Here is a 16,328-nt window from a genome sequence, read left to right as displayed (position 1 = left end):
GTACTCATTTTATTTGACAAAATCATGCCTTTTCACTGAAGGTAAACAGAAGTCATTCTGTATATAAGACATGTTTATCAGTACTAAAGGTACCATCTAGTTGTACTTTACATATACATAGATGTCTTTTTAGTTTTTTCTGCTAATTGGATTCCTCCTCCCCACTCCCTCATGTACTGGCTTATAATACATATAATAAAAGCTTAAAATGGGCTTTCTCTATTGCTTGTTTTCCTTTTTAAACAATTCTAGGAGAGAGTTCACTAATGCATCATTTAATGTCTAACCATGGTTCAAGTAATTGGGTCTTAGTGCCTGAGAGCTTTGGCTTAAAATAAAATAAATTTATTCCTACTCATTATTGCTACTTATTCTTCTTATTTAAAAATGATCTTTGCTTAAAACCTTTTACTCTTTAGTCTGGTTTAAGCACTTAACTCTAAAATCCTCATGGAAACACAGCCTAAGAAAAATTTACCCTTTATTTTTCTAAATTTGTTCTTAAAAAAAAACACACACAGTAATATTGTTTTCTTTGTGAAAGTGGTCTCATATTTAAATTGCTGAAGGAAATGGTAATGATACGGTAATATTTAAGGTTCTACCTCATTTTTCATCTGATCATTAATACATTATTTTAGTAAAGTATTCACTGTGTGGGTGTTACCCTTCTTGCTATATTATATAATTTTGCATTACTGGAAAATAAAATAGAACTGAAACACTCCTTGATCTTTCGCTTCTGAAATCATCAATACTTTTCAGAAGAAAAAGATTTGTTTGAAAGAGAGGAGGACTTTTTGGGAAATTAATGATAACTAATGGGCATCAGCACTAACAACTCAGTGAAAACTTGTGTACTGTTCATCGTGGAGTTGCATGTGTATATGAAAAAAATTGTTTTATATGTGCTGAGAAGACATACTTACTTTAAGCATTGGTAGGGATGGTGTCTCTTCCACACCACCATATCCCATGTCAACCATAGTTCTTGACTCATAGCAGATCTTAATCTTGTAATTTATCACATACCTTATTCCACAAGTATCAAGTGCCAACAGTGTGTATTACCACTGTAGGTTCTTTGGAGAATATAAAGTGATATAAAATACGGTTCTCGACTTCAAAACATTTATAGCTGAGGAAAAGAATCACATTCTCATGAAATCTGTGTAGTGAAAGGTAGGTAGTATGTGATAAAAGATGCAAATGCTACATGATAGTAAGATTCACATAATTATTGAGATGTAAAATGAATAGTGACACAAGGATATATATTTGTTGCAGAAATGAATAAGATCATATTCAGATAGGATGATCAAGGAAGACTTTGTTTATAAATGCCGCAAAAGGGACTTCCTTGGTGGTCCAGTAGCTAAGACTCCGTGCTCCCGACACAGGGGTCCCAAGTGTGATCCCTGTCTGGGGACTAGATCCCGTGTGCCACAACTAAGACTTGGTGCAGCCAAATAAATAAATAATTATTTTAATGCCGTGGAAAAAAGTTAAATCCTTGAGAAGTATATTTGAGGACTTCCTGATGGTCCGGTGATTAAGACTCCACACTTCCAATGCAGGATACATGGATTCAGTCCCTGGTCAGGGAACTAAGATCCCACATGCTGTATGGCTCAGCCCCTAAAAAAAGGAGTATATTTGATTTAGATACATAAAAGACAGATGATACTCCAAGAAAGAAGAGCAATTAACATATAGTACAAGACTGCCTAGTACATATTGTATAAATACTTGTCATAAATCATAAATATTAAGTTTAAAACACTTCTTTGTTGTCTTCTTACCAAGTACTTTACATACAGTATATAAAGGCTTAGATTTTTGTTGAATACAAGAATGAATCCATGTAACAGTCCTCTAAGTCTGCTGCTATTGTTGTCCTGATTTTAGAAGGTCTGAGACACAGAAATTATACAGTTTTCTCCAAATTACCCAGCTACTATGTGTTAGAACCACTTAATATACCAAGTGTTGATCTCACTTATTCTCACAGTATCCCTTGAAGTAGATAGGTATATCCATCTCACTGTGAGGAAACCAAAGTTTTAGAGGGTACGTGACTTGCTTAAGATTATAGCTGAAGCTAGAATTTGAACCCAGATCTATTTAATTCCAAAATCTGTGCTCTTAACCCTATACCACTCTGCTTCTTTCATATTTAACCTTACCCCTAATTTATCCTTTTGTGCTTTATATCCCTAACACAGTAGGACTTTAATATCACTGAATGGTCAGGAATCCATATACAAGTGGATATGAACTGGTTAAATGAGAAATTATTATATTGACCATGTTCTTATTAATTCACTCATCAGATATTTACTGATCCCCTCCTACATGCCTAGTTCTGTTGGGTTAAGCATGTTCTTATTAATTCACTCATCAGATATTTACTGATCCCCTCCTACATGCCTAGTTCTGTTGTGTTATAGGCCCTGGAGATACAATAGTTAGCAAAATATCATAATTCCATACCATTATGAAGTTTGCATTCTAGTATGAAAAGTTAGGCAATAAATGAGAATACAGTACTTCATGAGGCTATAAGTGCCGTGGAAAAAAGAAAAAGTAAGGTCAGGGAAATAAAGAGTAGTATAGTTAAAGTGCTAGGATATTGATGTTTTATGGAAGATAATCAAGAAAAGCTTTTCTGATAAGGATATTTGAACAGATATCTAAAGGAATTGAGGAAGTATGTTGTTTATGTATTTGGGGAAGAACATTCTAAGCATCAAGTGCAATGAGAAGTTCAAAGATACTTGGCATGTTTAAGGATTAGTAAGACTGCTTCAGTTAGAGTGAAGTGAAGGAGGAGGCAAGTGATAGGAAATAAACTTACAGAGGGATAGTACTAGGGGACAAAGGTCCATGTCCATGCAGGCTGTAACAAGGATTTAGACTTTTATTCTGAGTAATATGGGATTCCCTGGTGGCTCAGCGGTAAAAAATAATCCGCCTGCCACTGCAGGGACACGGGTTCCATCCCTGGGTGTGGAAGATCCCCTGGAGAAGGAAATGGCAACCCATTTCAGTATTCTTGCCTGGCGAATCTCCATGGACGGAGGAGCCTGGCTGGCTGAATAATCTGAGTAATATAGGAAGCTTTTAATCAGAGATTTGACATGCTGTGGTTTAGGATTTAAAAGAAGTCACTGGCTACTCTGTAAAAGTAGACTATAGAGGGGTAAGAGTAGAAGCAAAAAGATTATTCAGAGTTATTGGGGGAAAAACAAAACCAAAGACCCAGGTAATAAAGTAACCTTTTGTTTAAGAAATGCTTGGCTACTAAAATTATAATAGAAATCTAGCAAGAAAAATGAAAGTTAACAAATGCTGAGCACACATGTGCGAATTATAGTGATGTATAATACACTCCGTGCTCTTACAAAGATTATGTTCATAATGGGAAAATTTTTTGTATGTTAATGGAGCTGATTAGGATAGCTTGCGGAATGGAATTTCCTCTTGCTTATAAAATACTTAGTTACTTTTATAATAAAGGTAAGAACTGGTAGCAACAGTGATTTTACTTTGAGATCTCCAATTTACCCCTTTAAATGAAATACCTTAAATTATAGCCCAAACTTTATTCAACTTTAAAGTTTCTATGGAGACCCAATATTCAACTTGTCATCATCCCCAAAGCTAATTCCTGTAGCTGTCACTGCAATTTAAAATGTCTTATTTCCCCCTAGAAATTACAAGTAAAATACCATACACCTGGAGGTCCGAGTGGAATTGATACGATTTTTCCAGGAAAAGAAAATGTCCTAGTAAGAATGTCTGTAGAAAGTGGATTCTTGAAACTTCCTTGGTGGTGCAGTGGTTAAGACGCCATGCTTCCAATGCAGGGGGTGTGGGTTCAGTCTCTGGTCGGAGAACTAAGGCTCAACATGCCACATGGTGCAGCCAAAAAATAAAAACAAAAAACTTAAAAGAAAGAAAGTGGATACTCAGTAAATACAAGTGAGAGGATTTAAAAAAAATATTACCAACAGTACTGACCCCATAGTTAGTCAACTGTCATTTCTAATTTAGCAGAACCTCTGTTAGCATATTGTTGGCATTTAAGAAATAGATTTTCCTTTAATAATTTAAAACAGCTTAAACCTCTAAAGTTTTCTCCTTCTTGTCTTTTACATTTATTTATGTAAGGGTTGAACTTGGTTTTTGTAAAGCATTTTCTTGGCCCATTTTCAGATGTCTTAAGTTTAGTATAAGTTAGTTAAGTTAGTGACGTTGACCTTTTTAATTGACCCTTTTAACTGAAATATTTTGGAGGAGAACTAAATTTTTCAAATACATTGATTAAAGCTATAGGTAAAAATTTTAAGTTACAGAAAATGGATTAAATTTTTATGTCTGTAATTTGTGTATAATCAGTGTTTCACAAAGCAAACTCCTATACCCAGAATCGATTGTTAGCTATTTCTTAACATAGCTCTTCCCACAGAAGAAACAACTTCCATTTATACTAGGCAACATAAGATAATAGGAAAAATATGAACTTCAGAATCTTGGCTCTGCTGTTCATTTGGTGAATGGCAAATACTCTCTTTAGCCTTAGATTTCTGTAAAATGGGGATATTAATACCTTCCTTACAAGTTACTGCAAGGATAAAAATGAGAAAATATGTGAAGTTAAACACTCAGTATTAGCTTCTTTCTTGCCTTACTTGATTTGATTACTTCACACTCCTTACAGGTTATTGTTAGAGCCTTGGCCTTTAACTTTTGCAGTACATTAGAACCACCTGGAGATTTTTGAATGAAACACTGAAGATCCAGCCCCACCCCAGACTAGCTTACTCTGTCTTTGGGGGTGGAACCCAAGCATCTGGTGTTTTGTTTGTTTTTAAGTTTCCTGGGTAATTCAGATGCACTGTAGGTGTTGAGAACTACTGGTCTAGAGCAAAGGACTTCACACATAACCTTTCAGTAAAGCTTTCCTGAAATATTTAGTTCTAATTACTCTCAAAGTTAAATAAAACAGTGGGAAGAACCTATGGGATCATGTTAACCTATTTACTCTTCTGTGTGTAATATATTTAATTTTGTAGATAACGGAGGCTTGTTGCTTTAAGTGTATATTTATCTGTGTGTGTGTGTGCTCACTCAGTCACATCCAACTCTTTGCGACCCTATGGACCATAACCCACCAGGTTCCTTTACCCATGGGATTTTCTAGGCAAGAATGCTGGAGTGGGTTGCCATTTCCTCCTCCATGGGATCGTCCCAACCTAGGGATCAAATTTCTTTGGAAGGAATGGTGCTAAAGCTGAAACTCTAGTACTTTGGCCACCTCATGCGAAGAGTTGACTCATTAGAAAAGACTCTGATGCTGGGAGGGGTTGGGGGCAGGAGGAGAAGGGGACGACAGAGGATGAGATGGCTGGATGGCATCACTGACTCGATGGATGTGAGTCTGAGTGAACTCCGGGAGTTGGTGATGGACAGGGAGGCCTGGCATGCTGCGATTCATGGGGTCACAAAGAGTCAGACACGACTGAGCGACTGAACTGAATGGCTTAATTAATTGTATAATTAATTAATAATTAATGGGCTTTCCTGATAGCTCAGTTGGTAAAGAATCCGCCTGCAATGCAGGAGACCTGGGTTTGATCCCTGGGTTGGGAAGATCCCCTGAAGAAGAGAAAGGCTACCTACTCCAGTATTCTGGCCTAGAGAATTCCACGGACAGTCCATGGGGTTTCAGAGTTCGACATGACTGAGTGACTTTGACTTTCACTTCACTATGCAATTAATGTTGCGTTATTTGATTGATAGTAATTTATACAATTATTCATGATCTTTAGTCATGCACAATTTTTTGAGTAGCGGAAATGATGTTATGGTAAGCATTCTGCAGTTTTAAATCTAATAACTCATTTTGGTTGAAAATTGAGGCTAATGCCTAACTTTGGCACATCTTTAAAATGCTACTAAATGTTATAGAACCAAGACAATTATACTTTTATTCATATCTTGCTTAATCCTACCCCATCAAGCTGTTGCCTACAGATAAAGATTTGCTCCTTTTCTATACTTCTTTCCCTAAACAGATTATTTATAGTTCCATTCTGTCATCTCTGGCCTTCTTTCTGTTACTTCTCACTTCTCATTTTAATACAGCAACATTTATGGAACACAAACTCTGAGTGCTTTCCATGGTATGGTTTTCAACTGAGTGAAATCTTTAAATCCCAACTCAAACGTCATTGCCTAAGAATTTTTCTCAATTGCTTGAACAGGGCCTTCTTACAGCTGTATTCGCCTATCATTTTCTACTTCCTTAGTTTATAGCTCTCATAACATTGTATCACAAGGAATGGTTTGAGTCTATATCCTATGCCAAATTTTGAGCTCCTTACATCTGTAAACCACATCTTGTTCATTTCTGTGTCTCTGGAGAACTTTAGACAGTGCCCCAAGTAAGCAAGTACTTATTTATTTAGTACAAGGTAGTTACATCATATGTGCACTTTAATTTATAGGAATTTTGCACTGAGTACCTAACAAAACAGAGAAATGATTGAAATAATGTGGCAGTTTCACCTGCCATTCTACCCAGTAAGTGGATAGCTAGGTCTGGGCACAAAGTAAAAGGTTTAAATCTTTTGTTCCTTCAGTTTCTGTTCCCACTCGCTCCTCGAAGTGAACATCTCACCCAACTTGAGTGTGGTGTGGTGGTTTCTAAGATAATGATTTCCGACTAGACTGACCTTCTCATACTGTACACTAACTTTAGAACCTAACTCATTATAAATAAGATAGGAATGCCACTATACAGTTTAACTAAATTAATATTCTGTCCTTAATCTGAATTCCTATAGTACTTTGTTTATGTGACTCAAATTATATTTTTACTGCTTAGTTCTTAGCTGTTTGTTCATGTCTAATCTCACTTGTTGGAAAGCAAGGATCATATCTTTATTCCTCTTTGTGTTTGGCATATTGGTTTTCATATAGCATTCGTTTATAGAATAAATAGACATTTTAATGTGTTTTAATTGTGCTAAGGTCTAAGGAATAACCGAGAAGCCATATCCTTTAGCTCAGCCATCCAGTGGTCTTTACTTGATGTCATTTGCTGAATTTCCCCTCCCAATTATCATGTCTTTTTTTTCCCCATAGCTCTTCCGACGTGTTGCAGCAGCTCTACCTGGAATGGAAAGCACACAGGACAGAAGCAGAGAAGACAGTATCCTTTTTGTTTCATAAGAAAATTTTGTTGTTAACATAGGCCTTTAAAGCCCAACTTGGTTGACTTAGGAATATTATGCCATTGCCTTTTAGAGCTAAGAATTGATGGTTTGGGAGCAAAAAAGCTCTGAGTTTTTCTATAGTAAATGCAGTCTGGTTATCCAAGTGCACTCTTTGCAGCCTGCTGCTCACTACAGTTAATCAGTGACAGGGTTTGTGTTTGTTTTGCCTGCTTGGTTTTTAATGAGCAGGAAACTGTTAGCATCCCACCCTGCTGCTTCCTAATTTTGACTCCTCTTGACTCTGGGCTTTTTCACCACAGTATATATCTTACTTTCTTCCCCTGTGTTTTCTAACATTTGAGCTTTGTACTTGGAATAGGCAGGAGATAACTCAGTCTGGAGCTTTATCACGGCCTCTGCTTTCAGAAATGGGGACAGAACAAAGCACATGTAAATTATTTATTTAAAAGAGTTTTTATATTTTCCTTATTTGTCACATATTTATCTTCTAGTGTTTTTCTATATGCAGACATTTTTATTAAAAGCCATGGAATTCATAGCACTTTATAGTCAGCTCTTCCCATTTCTAAATGTTATGTGTTTTCTAAGCCTTTATTAATAGTATGATGTGTTCTACCGAGTTGAAGCCCAGTTGTTTGTTAAATTCTGTCCCTATTGTTGGAACTCTCGTAGGCTGTTTTCAGATTTTTGTTACAGATAATTCCTTAAGGAACATCATCTTTGTATGGTTTCTTATTCCTGTAGAATAATTACCTTAGGATAGATTCTGATGAATAGGAATTAACCTTGTTTGGAAACTTGCAGCATATAGGAGATAAAAGCACATTTATTTCATATGAGTACTTCATGTGGTGGACTAGCTATATAGGAAATAATGGATGAGTAGGCTCTGAAGCCAAATAGGAATGGGAGAATTGTTGGTGTCCAGGAGAATTGGAATTGTACTTCTCTGTTTATGGTTCCTTAACTTTTGTTTCAGTGATTGACATAAAACTGGAAAAGCCTCAGGAGCAGCCAGTCAGCGAAGGAGGCTGTTCCTGCTAATCCCCCATGGCATCTTCAACTTTCCTCCAGAAGCTCACTGCTTTGGCCCCCTTACTGTTTCATTGACTGCAGTGTGAATATTGGCTTGAACCTTTTCCCTTCAGTAATAACGTATTGCAATTCATCATTGCTGCCTGTATCGTGGAGATGATCTATTAGCTTCACAAGCACAAAAAAGTCAGTGTCTTCATTATTTATATTTTACAAAAAGCCAAATGATTCCAGCATATTCCAGTGATAACTTTAAAAATTAGATACATTTTCTTAACATTGTTTTTCATTTTTAATGTTACGAGAATGTACTTCATAATGATGGAACTCTCAACAATATGTGGCTTGGTTACAGAATAGTTATTCATAGGAGTACTTGCCTATGCCGACTTACTTGATCTCTCCCTGCTGTACTCACTTTTCCTTTACCCCATCTCCTAGTCCTACCCACCCTCCCTCAACTAACAAGAGGAGGCAAAGCCAGACCAAGTCAGACCAAGCCCACTGGATTTACCTTGTATTTTAGCGATACCACTTGCTCTAGGCCTTGAGCCAAGATATCCAAAATTATTCTTGAGCACTGATACAAATTACTTAGACCTTAATTGAGGTCAAAACTCAGCTATCATGAAAGGCAGTGCTGGAATAAGGAAAGGGTTTCTGATGTGTCTTCAGAATGAGTCCTAATGACCACACTAAGTACTTATAAGTAAATGAACATAAAATATATTTCTGACCAAAACAAATGATCCTTGCACATGTTAGACTCTGGGAGAGAAAAGTAAAAGTGCTTCAGAACAAGTTTTAAATATTTAATTCTTCTAAGAGCTAATTCTCCCAAGATTTTAAAATTGTCAAAATAAAGTTCTGATTGAAAAAGAAGACTTTTTTAAGCAATAGATTTCTCTTGAGTTTATTTCTTCCTTTGTTTCTTTTTTTAAAAATGCTATGCAGGCAAGTCACTGTAGAAATCAAATTCCTTTAAGAAGAACCAGTGTAAGAATTTAAATTTGGCATCTTGATCAAAACTACTGTAACAAGTGGAAACAATGATATCTAAAGCATACCAACTGTAGACTCTTCAGCAGAATAGCAAATACTTTGCCCAGGACATTTGAGATCAAATTGAAGATGGAAAGTTTTCTTATAAGCCCTTAGAGGCAGATCTGAACAAGCATACATAGAAGAGGGAAAAGAGAGAATGAAAATAAAACTTAACATTATGCAGATTTATGCCTTATTTTTCAGCATTTTTTTTTTATGTTGGTTCTCTTAACCTGGTTTTGCTTTTTATTAGATCTGTATAGTTTGGTTAATTAGTGATTCGGTTTTATATTTAAGCTACAATTAATCTTTTTTCTTTGATATTTATTTCTTTGCCTTTTTAACTATTAATTTTTAGATATTTTATTCAGTCTTTAGAGCTTCATCACAATGGCAATATGTATTTCCCTTAAAACACTGCAAACAAATATACTAGGAGTGCACCATTTTAATCTTTACTAGTTATTGTGAGATTGCTGTGTAAGTTAATAAACATATTTGTAAATACATTGTTTGCAGGAAGTAAATTTCTGAGTTATAGCTCAGGAAAAGCCTGCTGAATTTATGTTGTAAGCATTACTTAACACAGTATAAGGATGAAAAGACAGCAAAAATATCTTCATACTTCCTCATCCCCTCATTGCAACAAAGCCCTTAACTGGGAGAACCTTATTCCCCTCTCTTTCCTCTTCCTCCTCCACTTCCCACTTACTATATCACCTTATAATACTCAGAGAGCACTTGGATTATGGGTCTGAATAGAGAAATGCTTTCAGATAATCATTAGCCCACATACCCCAGTAACTTGTACTCAAAGATGGGATGGAGTTGTAAAGTGCTTTTATAATACAATATTATTGTTAAAGGCAAGGGTTGACTCTTTTGTTTTATTTTGACATGGCATGTCCTGAAATAAATATCAATTCAATATGGCAGATGGGTCGGTCATATTCTTTATTTGGAAGAAGTTGTGATTTCTGATATGGGGATGATTGTCTTCCTACACTGTAGCATTTGATGTATCTTTAAGGCAGTAACCAGTTATGCTGCTTTTAATATTGGTCTTTTTATTTGGCTTGGGGTTCTTCAACAGAAGCAGTGAAGTGTGTTCATAGTGCAGATTTTCTGTTTAATAAAGTTTCGCTGCCAAAAAAATGTATAAATAAACACAAAAGAAAACAATTATTGACTTGGTTTCCCATTCCTGCCAAAGTAATGAATTACCATGTGCTACTTACTTCCTCCCAAGAACTATAAAGGGAATATGGACTCCAGATAAGTAACAACAAAACTGAGAAACCTCAGGGGAATCAGAAGACTCTCTTCAACAGTTGAGAGTGAGGGAAAGTGGCTGCAACTTGAAAGATAGGTGGAGGCAATAATAAGATGTCTCAAGGAAAGCAGTTTAAGTTTTGCTTATGCCATCTCACTCTTAACTCCACTTTTGCTTTGAGACAGGAGTGACAAACTACCCTTCCACCAAATCCAGCCTGCGACCTGTTTTTAAATTAAATTTTGTTAGACCTCAGCCATACTCGCCTACAAAGACTGGGTTGAGTAGTTGTAACCGACTTTATGGCCCCCAAAGCCAAAAATATTTATTATCTTTTACAGAAAAAGGGGCTGATCCCTGCCTTAGGGCAAACCACAACTAGCCCCATTACTATAGAAATGGAGGCCCCAACCTAGATTACAGGTGGCAGATATCCGCCGGGGTGAAATCAGGGCAGAATAGAATCTGTGAGAGGGAGTTCCCTGGTGATCTAGTGGTTAAGATTCTGGGCATTCCCTGCTATGGCCCAGGTTAATCCCTGATCAGCATGGCAAAAAAAAAAAAAAATCCTTGAGTAGTGAGAATGAAACTAGGTGGGAAATAACTTATCTACCTTAGGCCTTTCACTCACTCTTTATCCTTTGAAAACATCAGTTACTGGTCTGTAATCTAGGGAGACTGCCTCCTGCAAGAGGTGCTTCTTCCTAGACTGGATTTAAAGGTTTGGTTTGGTGGGATGAAACTGAATGGAAACAGTTATATGTGGTCTTGTGATTCCTAGAAAGCTGTGCCAAGGTTTGTCCCTTTTCTGCCTTAATACTTAACATTCTGGTCTTTGGCTCTTGCCCAGTGTACCTTCCCAGAGTTATAGCCCAAACCCTAGGAGAATTCGGACTCATAAGCTAGAGTAGTTGGATATCTGAAAACTGCCTCAAAAGAAAAAGTGAATACCATTTGAAGCAGAAATACTTGAAAAGACAACCAATAATTTAAATATGGCATGATAAATATTAAAGAAATAAGATAATGTTAATATGTGGAGTAATAGTGAAAAATAACCAAAAATACAACTATTAAATGAAAAATATAATAGCTGAAATAAAAAATACAGGTAAGTAGTAGACTGGATTGCATTGATTGAATTAGCAAATTAAATTGAGGAGCCGTTTCATTAGCAAAGAAATAGAAAAGTAAAGATTAGGAATAGAATAATATACATAGCAACATTCAGAAGTCCCAGTAAGATAAAAACCAAGAAGAATTATAAAGTACTGAAAAAGAATTTTGAAGATAATATTTGTATAGGCATCTGTGTATCTTCTGAAAGCAGTTTCTGAAATGGTATATCTGCCTCTAGTATTCATATTCATACATTTCATTATCCTTTTCCCTAGAATATAGTCTGCACCTGGTGACTTGCATCTAAGGAATAGAATACAGCAAGGGTAGCATCATCGCTTTGGAGGTTAGATTATGAATAATTGTGGCATTTGTCTTGTCCACACAATCTGATTCCTCATTTGCTTCTATGCAGCAATCTGCCACATTTGAGCTGCCTGTGGAGAGGCCCCGCAATGAGTTGAAGGCAGCCTCCAGTCAATGAGGAACTGAGATTCTTAATTAGGCAGCCTGAAATGAACTGAACAAAAAGTAAGCTACAGATTGAGAAAATATTTGTAGATTGCATGCTTGATAAAGGACCAGTATTCAAAATAGATGAAGAATTCTCATAAGTTGATAGGGAAAAAACCATGAAAAATGTTTGACATCATTAGTCATTTGAGAAATGCAAATTAAAACCACAATGAAATATATACATATCAGAAAGGCTAGAATTAAAAAGATTGGTCATACTAGGTGTAGGTGAAGATGAGCAACTGGAATTCTCGTACTTAGATATCTGAAATTTTGGAAAAACAGTTTGGAAGTTTCTTTAAAAGTTAAATAAGTATTTAGGTAAAGTTTCCATTCCACACCTAAGTACTTACCCACAAGAAATGAAAGTTTGTTTCTATGCAAAGACTTGAACACAAATGTTCATAGCAGTTTTGCTTGTATTAGGCAAGAACTAGAAATAACCCAAGTGTCCATCAAGAAGTGGCTATGTAAACAAACTATGGCACATACTATGGAATCATATACAGTAAAGCAGAAGGAACTGTTGGTACCTGCAACATAAATGAATCTCTGAAACTTATCCTCAGTGAGAAAAAATTACTCAAAAAGAAAAATATGTTTTCATTTATATAAAATTCTAGTAAATGCAAACTATTCTAAACAACAATCTGTTTCTCCCTTTCCTCAGTCCCTAGTAACCTCTATTCTGCTATCTCTGTATTTGCCTATTCTGGGTACCATATATAAGTGGAATCACAAGTCCTTTTGTGTCCCCCTTCCTCCACTAGGCATGATGTTTTCAGTGTTCATTCATGTTGTAACGTGTATCAGATTTGCTTCCTTTATGTGGCTAATATTCCATTGTATGTATATACAATATTTTGTTTATTCATTCATCCACTACTGATGGACACTTGTGTTATTTCTATCTTTTGGCTATTTTAAATAATGCTACTGTGAACGTTAGTGTACCAGTCTCTTGAGTCTCTATTTTCATTTCTTTTTAGTATTTAGGAATGGAATTGCTGGATCATATGATAATTCTATATTTAACTTTTTGAAGAAATGCTAAAATACTTTTCACAACATCAACACAATTTTATATTCTCAAGCAGTGCATGAGGGTTCCAATTTCTCCACATCCTCAACACTTTATGTTCTGACTTTTTAAATGATAGCCATCCTAATAGGCATGTATTGGTATCTTTCTCATTGTGGTTTTGATTTACCTTTCTTTAATGACTAACGATGTTGAACATCTTGCTTACTTGCCATTTGTATACATTCTAAGTTCCTTGCAGGCTGTTTTACAGAGAGATTTTGGAGGTATGTCTATTGAAGTCCTTTAACCATTTTCAAATTGGGTGGTTTATTAATATTTTTTGTTGCTATTGAGTTAGGAATTCTTCATATAGTCTAGATATTAATTTGATATATGGATTTACAAGTATTTCCTCCCATTCTATGGGTTTTCTTTTCATTCTCAAATAGTGTCCTTTGATGCACTAGTTTTAAAATTTTAATCAATTCCAATTATCTTTTTTCCTTTTTTGCTTATATTTTTGGTGTCATATCAGAAAAATCCTTGCCAAATCCAATATCATGAAGATTATTTCTTATGTTTTGTTCTAACAGTTTTATAGTTTAGCTCTTAAAGCTTAGATCTTTGATCAATTTGAGTTGCTTTTGTAAATGACATAACGTAAGGGTCCAACTTCATTCTTTTTAGCATATAAATACTGTTTGCATAGCAACATTTATTGAAGACTGTCCTTTCCTCATTGAATGGTCTTCATACTCTTGTTGAAAAGTGGCCATATGTGTGAGGGTTTATTTCTGTGTTATCTGTTGTGTGTCTGTCCTTATGCATTACCACACTGTTTTCATTACTGTAGCTTTGTGGTATACTTGGAGGCCTCGAAGTGTGGGTCTTGCTTCTTTGTTCTCATCACTTTGGGTAGTTTGTCATTTAAGTTTTCCAGTCCATGAACACAGGATGTCTTTTCTATATTAGTCTGTTCAGACTGCTATAACGAAATACCACAGACTGGGCAGTTTATAAACAACAGAAAATTTACTGCTTATGGTTCTGGAGACTGAGAAGTCCAAAATTAAAGCACCAGTGTGATCACCTGGCGAGGTGCTAGTTCATTGCCATAACCTTTTTTTCAGTGAACTCACAGGGTGAAAGGTGTGAGGGATCTCTCTGGAATCCCTTTTATAAGTAGTCCTGTTCATGAAGGTTCCACCCTCATGACTTAAGCATGTGCCAAAGCCCTATTTACTAATACCATCATCTTTTGGAGGATTTAATGTATAAAATTTTGGAGGGACACAAACTTTCAGACCATAGCTTTCTTCCCCTGGCCACCCAAAGTCCATATCCTTCTCACATGAAAAATACATTCATTCCATCCCAGTAACCCCCAAATCTACCTGTTCAAGTACTGACTCTAAAGCCTAAATCTGTTAAATTGTTAGTCACTCAGTCTTTTCTGACTCTGCAACCCCATGGACCATAGCCTGTCAGGCTCCTCTCTCCATGGAATTCTCCAGGGAATACTGTAGTGGGTACCCACTCCTTTCTCCAGGGGATCTTCCTGATCCAGGGATTGAACCCAGGTCTCCTGTATTGCAGGCAGATTCTTTACCGTCTAGGCCACCAGTCTCATCCAAATTAGAAATGGGTGTTGACCTAAAACAGACAAACTGCGAGTTACTTCTCCAGGGGGGGTAAAAAAGGCTTTATTCAGAATCAGCAGAGAATTGCAGTTTGGGATCTGCAACTGTGGCAAGTCCCTGCCTGACAAGGGAAGGAGAATGGTTTTTTAGTGGGGAAAAGAAGGAGGACTAGGGGAAAGTTCATGGCTTTTCATTGGCCGATTCCTTGCCAGGAAAGACTATCATTGCAGAGTCTAAGAGCTCCCTCTTCTGGTCTCCTGACTCTGACGCTTCTGTTTATTAATTTTTTTACATGGATGAGATTGAGTGTTGATTCAACTTATGAACCCATTAAGTCAAACAAGTTATGTGCTTCCAGAATACAATGGTGGGACAGGCATAGGATAGACATTCCTACTTCAAAAACGAGAAATAAAGGAATTCCTTTGCGGTCCAGTGGTTAGGACTTCATGCTTTCACTGCTGAGGGCCCCAGGTCAATTCCTGGTCAGGAAACAGATCCCACAAGCCACATGGCATGGCTAAACAAAAGAAGAAAGGGGTAACAAGTCCTAAGCAAGTCCAAAACCCTAAGGTACACTGGGGCAGGGACCTGCACTTTGGACTAACTGGAGTGGCCACACCCCAGCTCTTGTGGGTTGGAATCTTGTGCTTGTGGCTCTGGAAGTGGAATCTCACACTCAAAACTGGCTCTACCAGTTTGGGGGTTTGAGAGCAGTCCCACCCCCACAACTCTTCTGGGCTTTGCCATCATAGGAGCTCTCTGCTGTACCCTAAAGTGGTTCTCTGATGGGGTTGCACACCAGAGGCCCAGAAGGGTCCATTCTTTGGAATCTGGGTGGACAGAGCTAGCTACACCTCTGAAAGAACTGCCACCATGGCCTGCACTACACCGAGGGCAGCTGAGGGGCTAGATGCCAGAATTTGGGGATCAGATCCTGCAATGTGAAAGGGTACCAGGCAGCAGAAGCCTCTCCTTTGGAATTAATCTGTCCTTATATGCCCTTTCAGTTTGGGACAGTGATGGCAATGCCTTTGGGGTCATTCTTCTATTGCCTTGGAGAATAGGTCCTGTCTTTAGATGACCAACCAATCTCCCCATTGTCTAGAACAGCTCCTAGCTTCTGTTGAAATGGTAGCTCCATATAATTCTTACCAAATCCTGCCACACCCTTTGTATTCTCTCTTAAATGAACTCTCTTATTCAATATGAATAGGCTGAAAAATTTTCAAATTTCGAGTTCCTGTTTCCCCTTTGATTAAGAATTTCACCTTTCTATTATTTTCATTTTCATTTCACTTCAGTGTACCACATGGCATCAGCTATCTTAGTTCCACTCACAGGGATCAAATCTGCACTCCCTGCAGTGGAAACAGAATCTTAACCCCTGGACTGCCAGGGACGTCCTAAGAATTCCACCTTTTAAATCATTC

The 16,328-nt window shown here is 36.9% G+C and overlaps 1 protein-coding gene across 2 annotated transcripts in view; it reads left to right on the top strand.

Annotated features, from left to right (window-relative positions):
* RAB6A (RAB6A, member RAS oncogene family) overlaps positions 1-10,485 on the top strand; it is an 84,495-nt gene extending 74,010 nt beyond the window's left edge. For both annotated transcript variants that reach the window (XM_052652352.1, XM_052652353.1), the window contains exons 7-8: positions 7,153-7,219; positions 8,224-10,485. In XM_052652352.1, the coding sequence (XP_052508312.1) occupies positions 7,153-7,219; positions 8,224-8,288 (132 nt within the window). In that variant the 3' untranslated portion in view covers positions 8,289-10,485. The remainder of the gene's footprint in view (positions 1-7,152; positions 7,220-8,223) is intronic.
* The last annotated feature ends 5,843 nt before the right edge of the window (positions 10,486-16,328 follow it).

This window comes from Budorcas taxicolor, chromosome 15 (genome assembly GCF_023091745.1).
Source record: "Budorcas taxicolor isolate Tak-1 chromosome 15, Takin1.1, whole genome shotgun sequence".
Classification (NCBI taxonomy): Eukaryota; Metazoa; Chordata; class Mammalia; order Artiodactyla; family Bovidae; genus Budorcas; species Budorcas taxicolor.
This window is presented reverse-complemented; position numbering and strand designations above follow the sequence as displayed.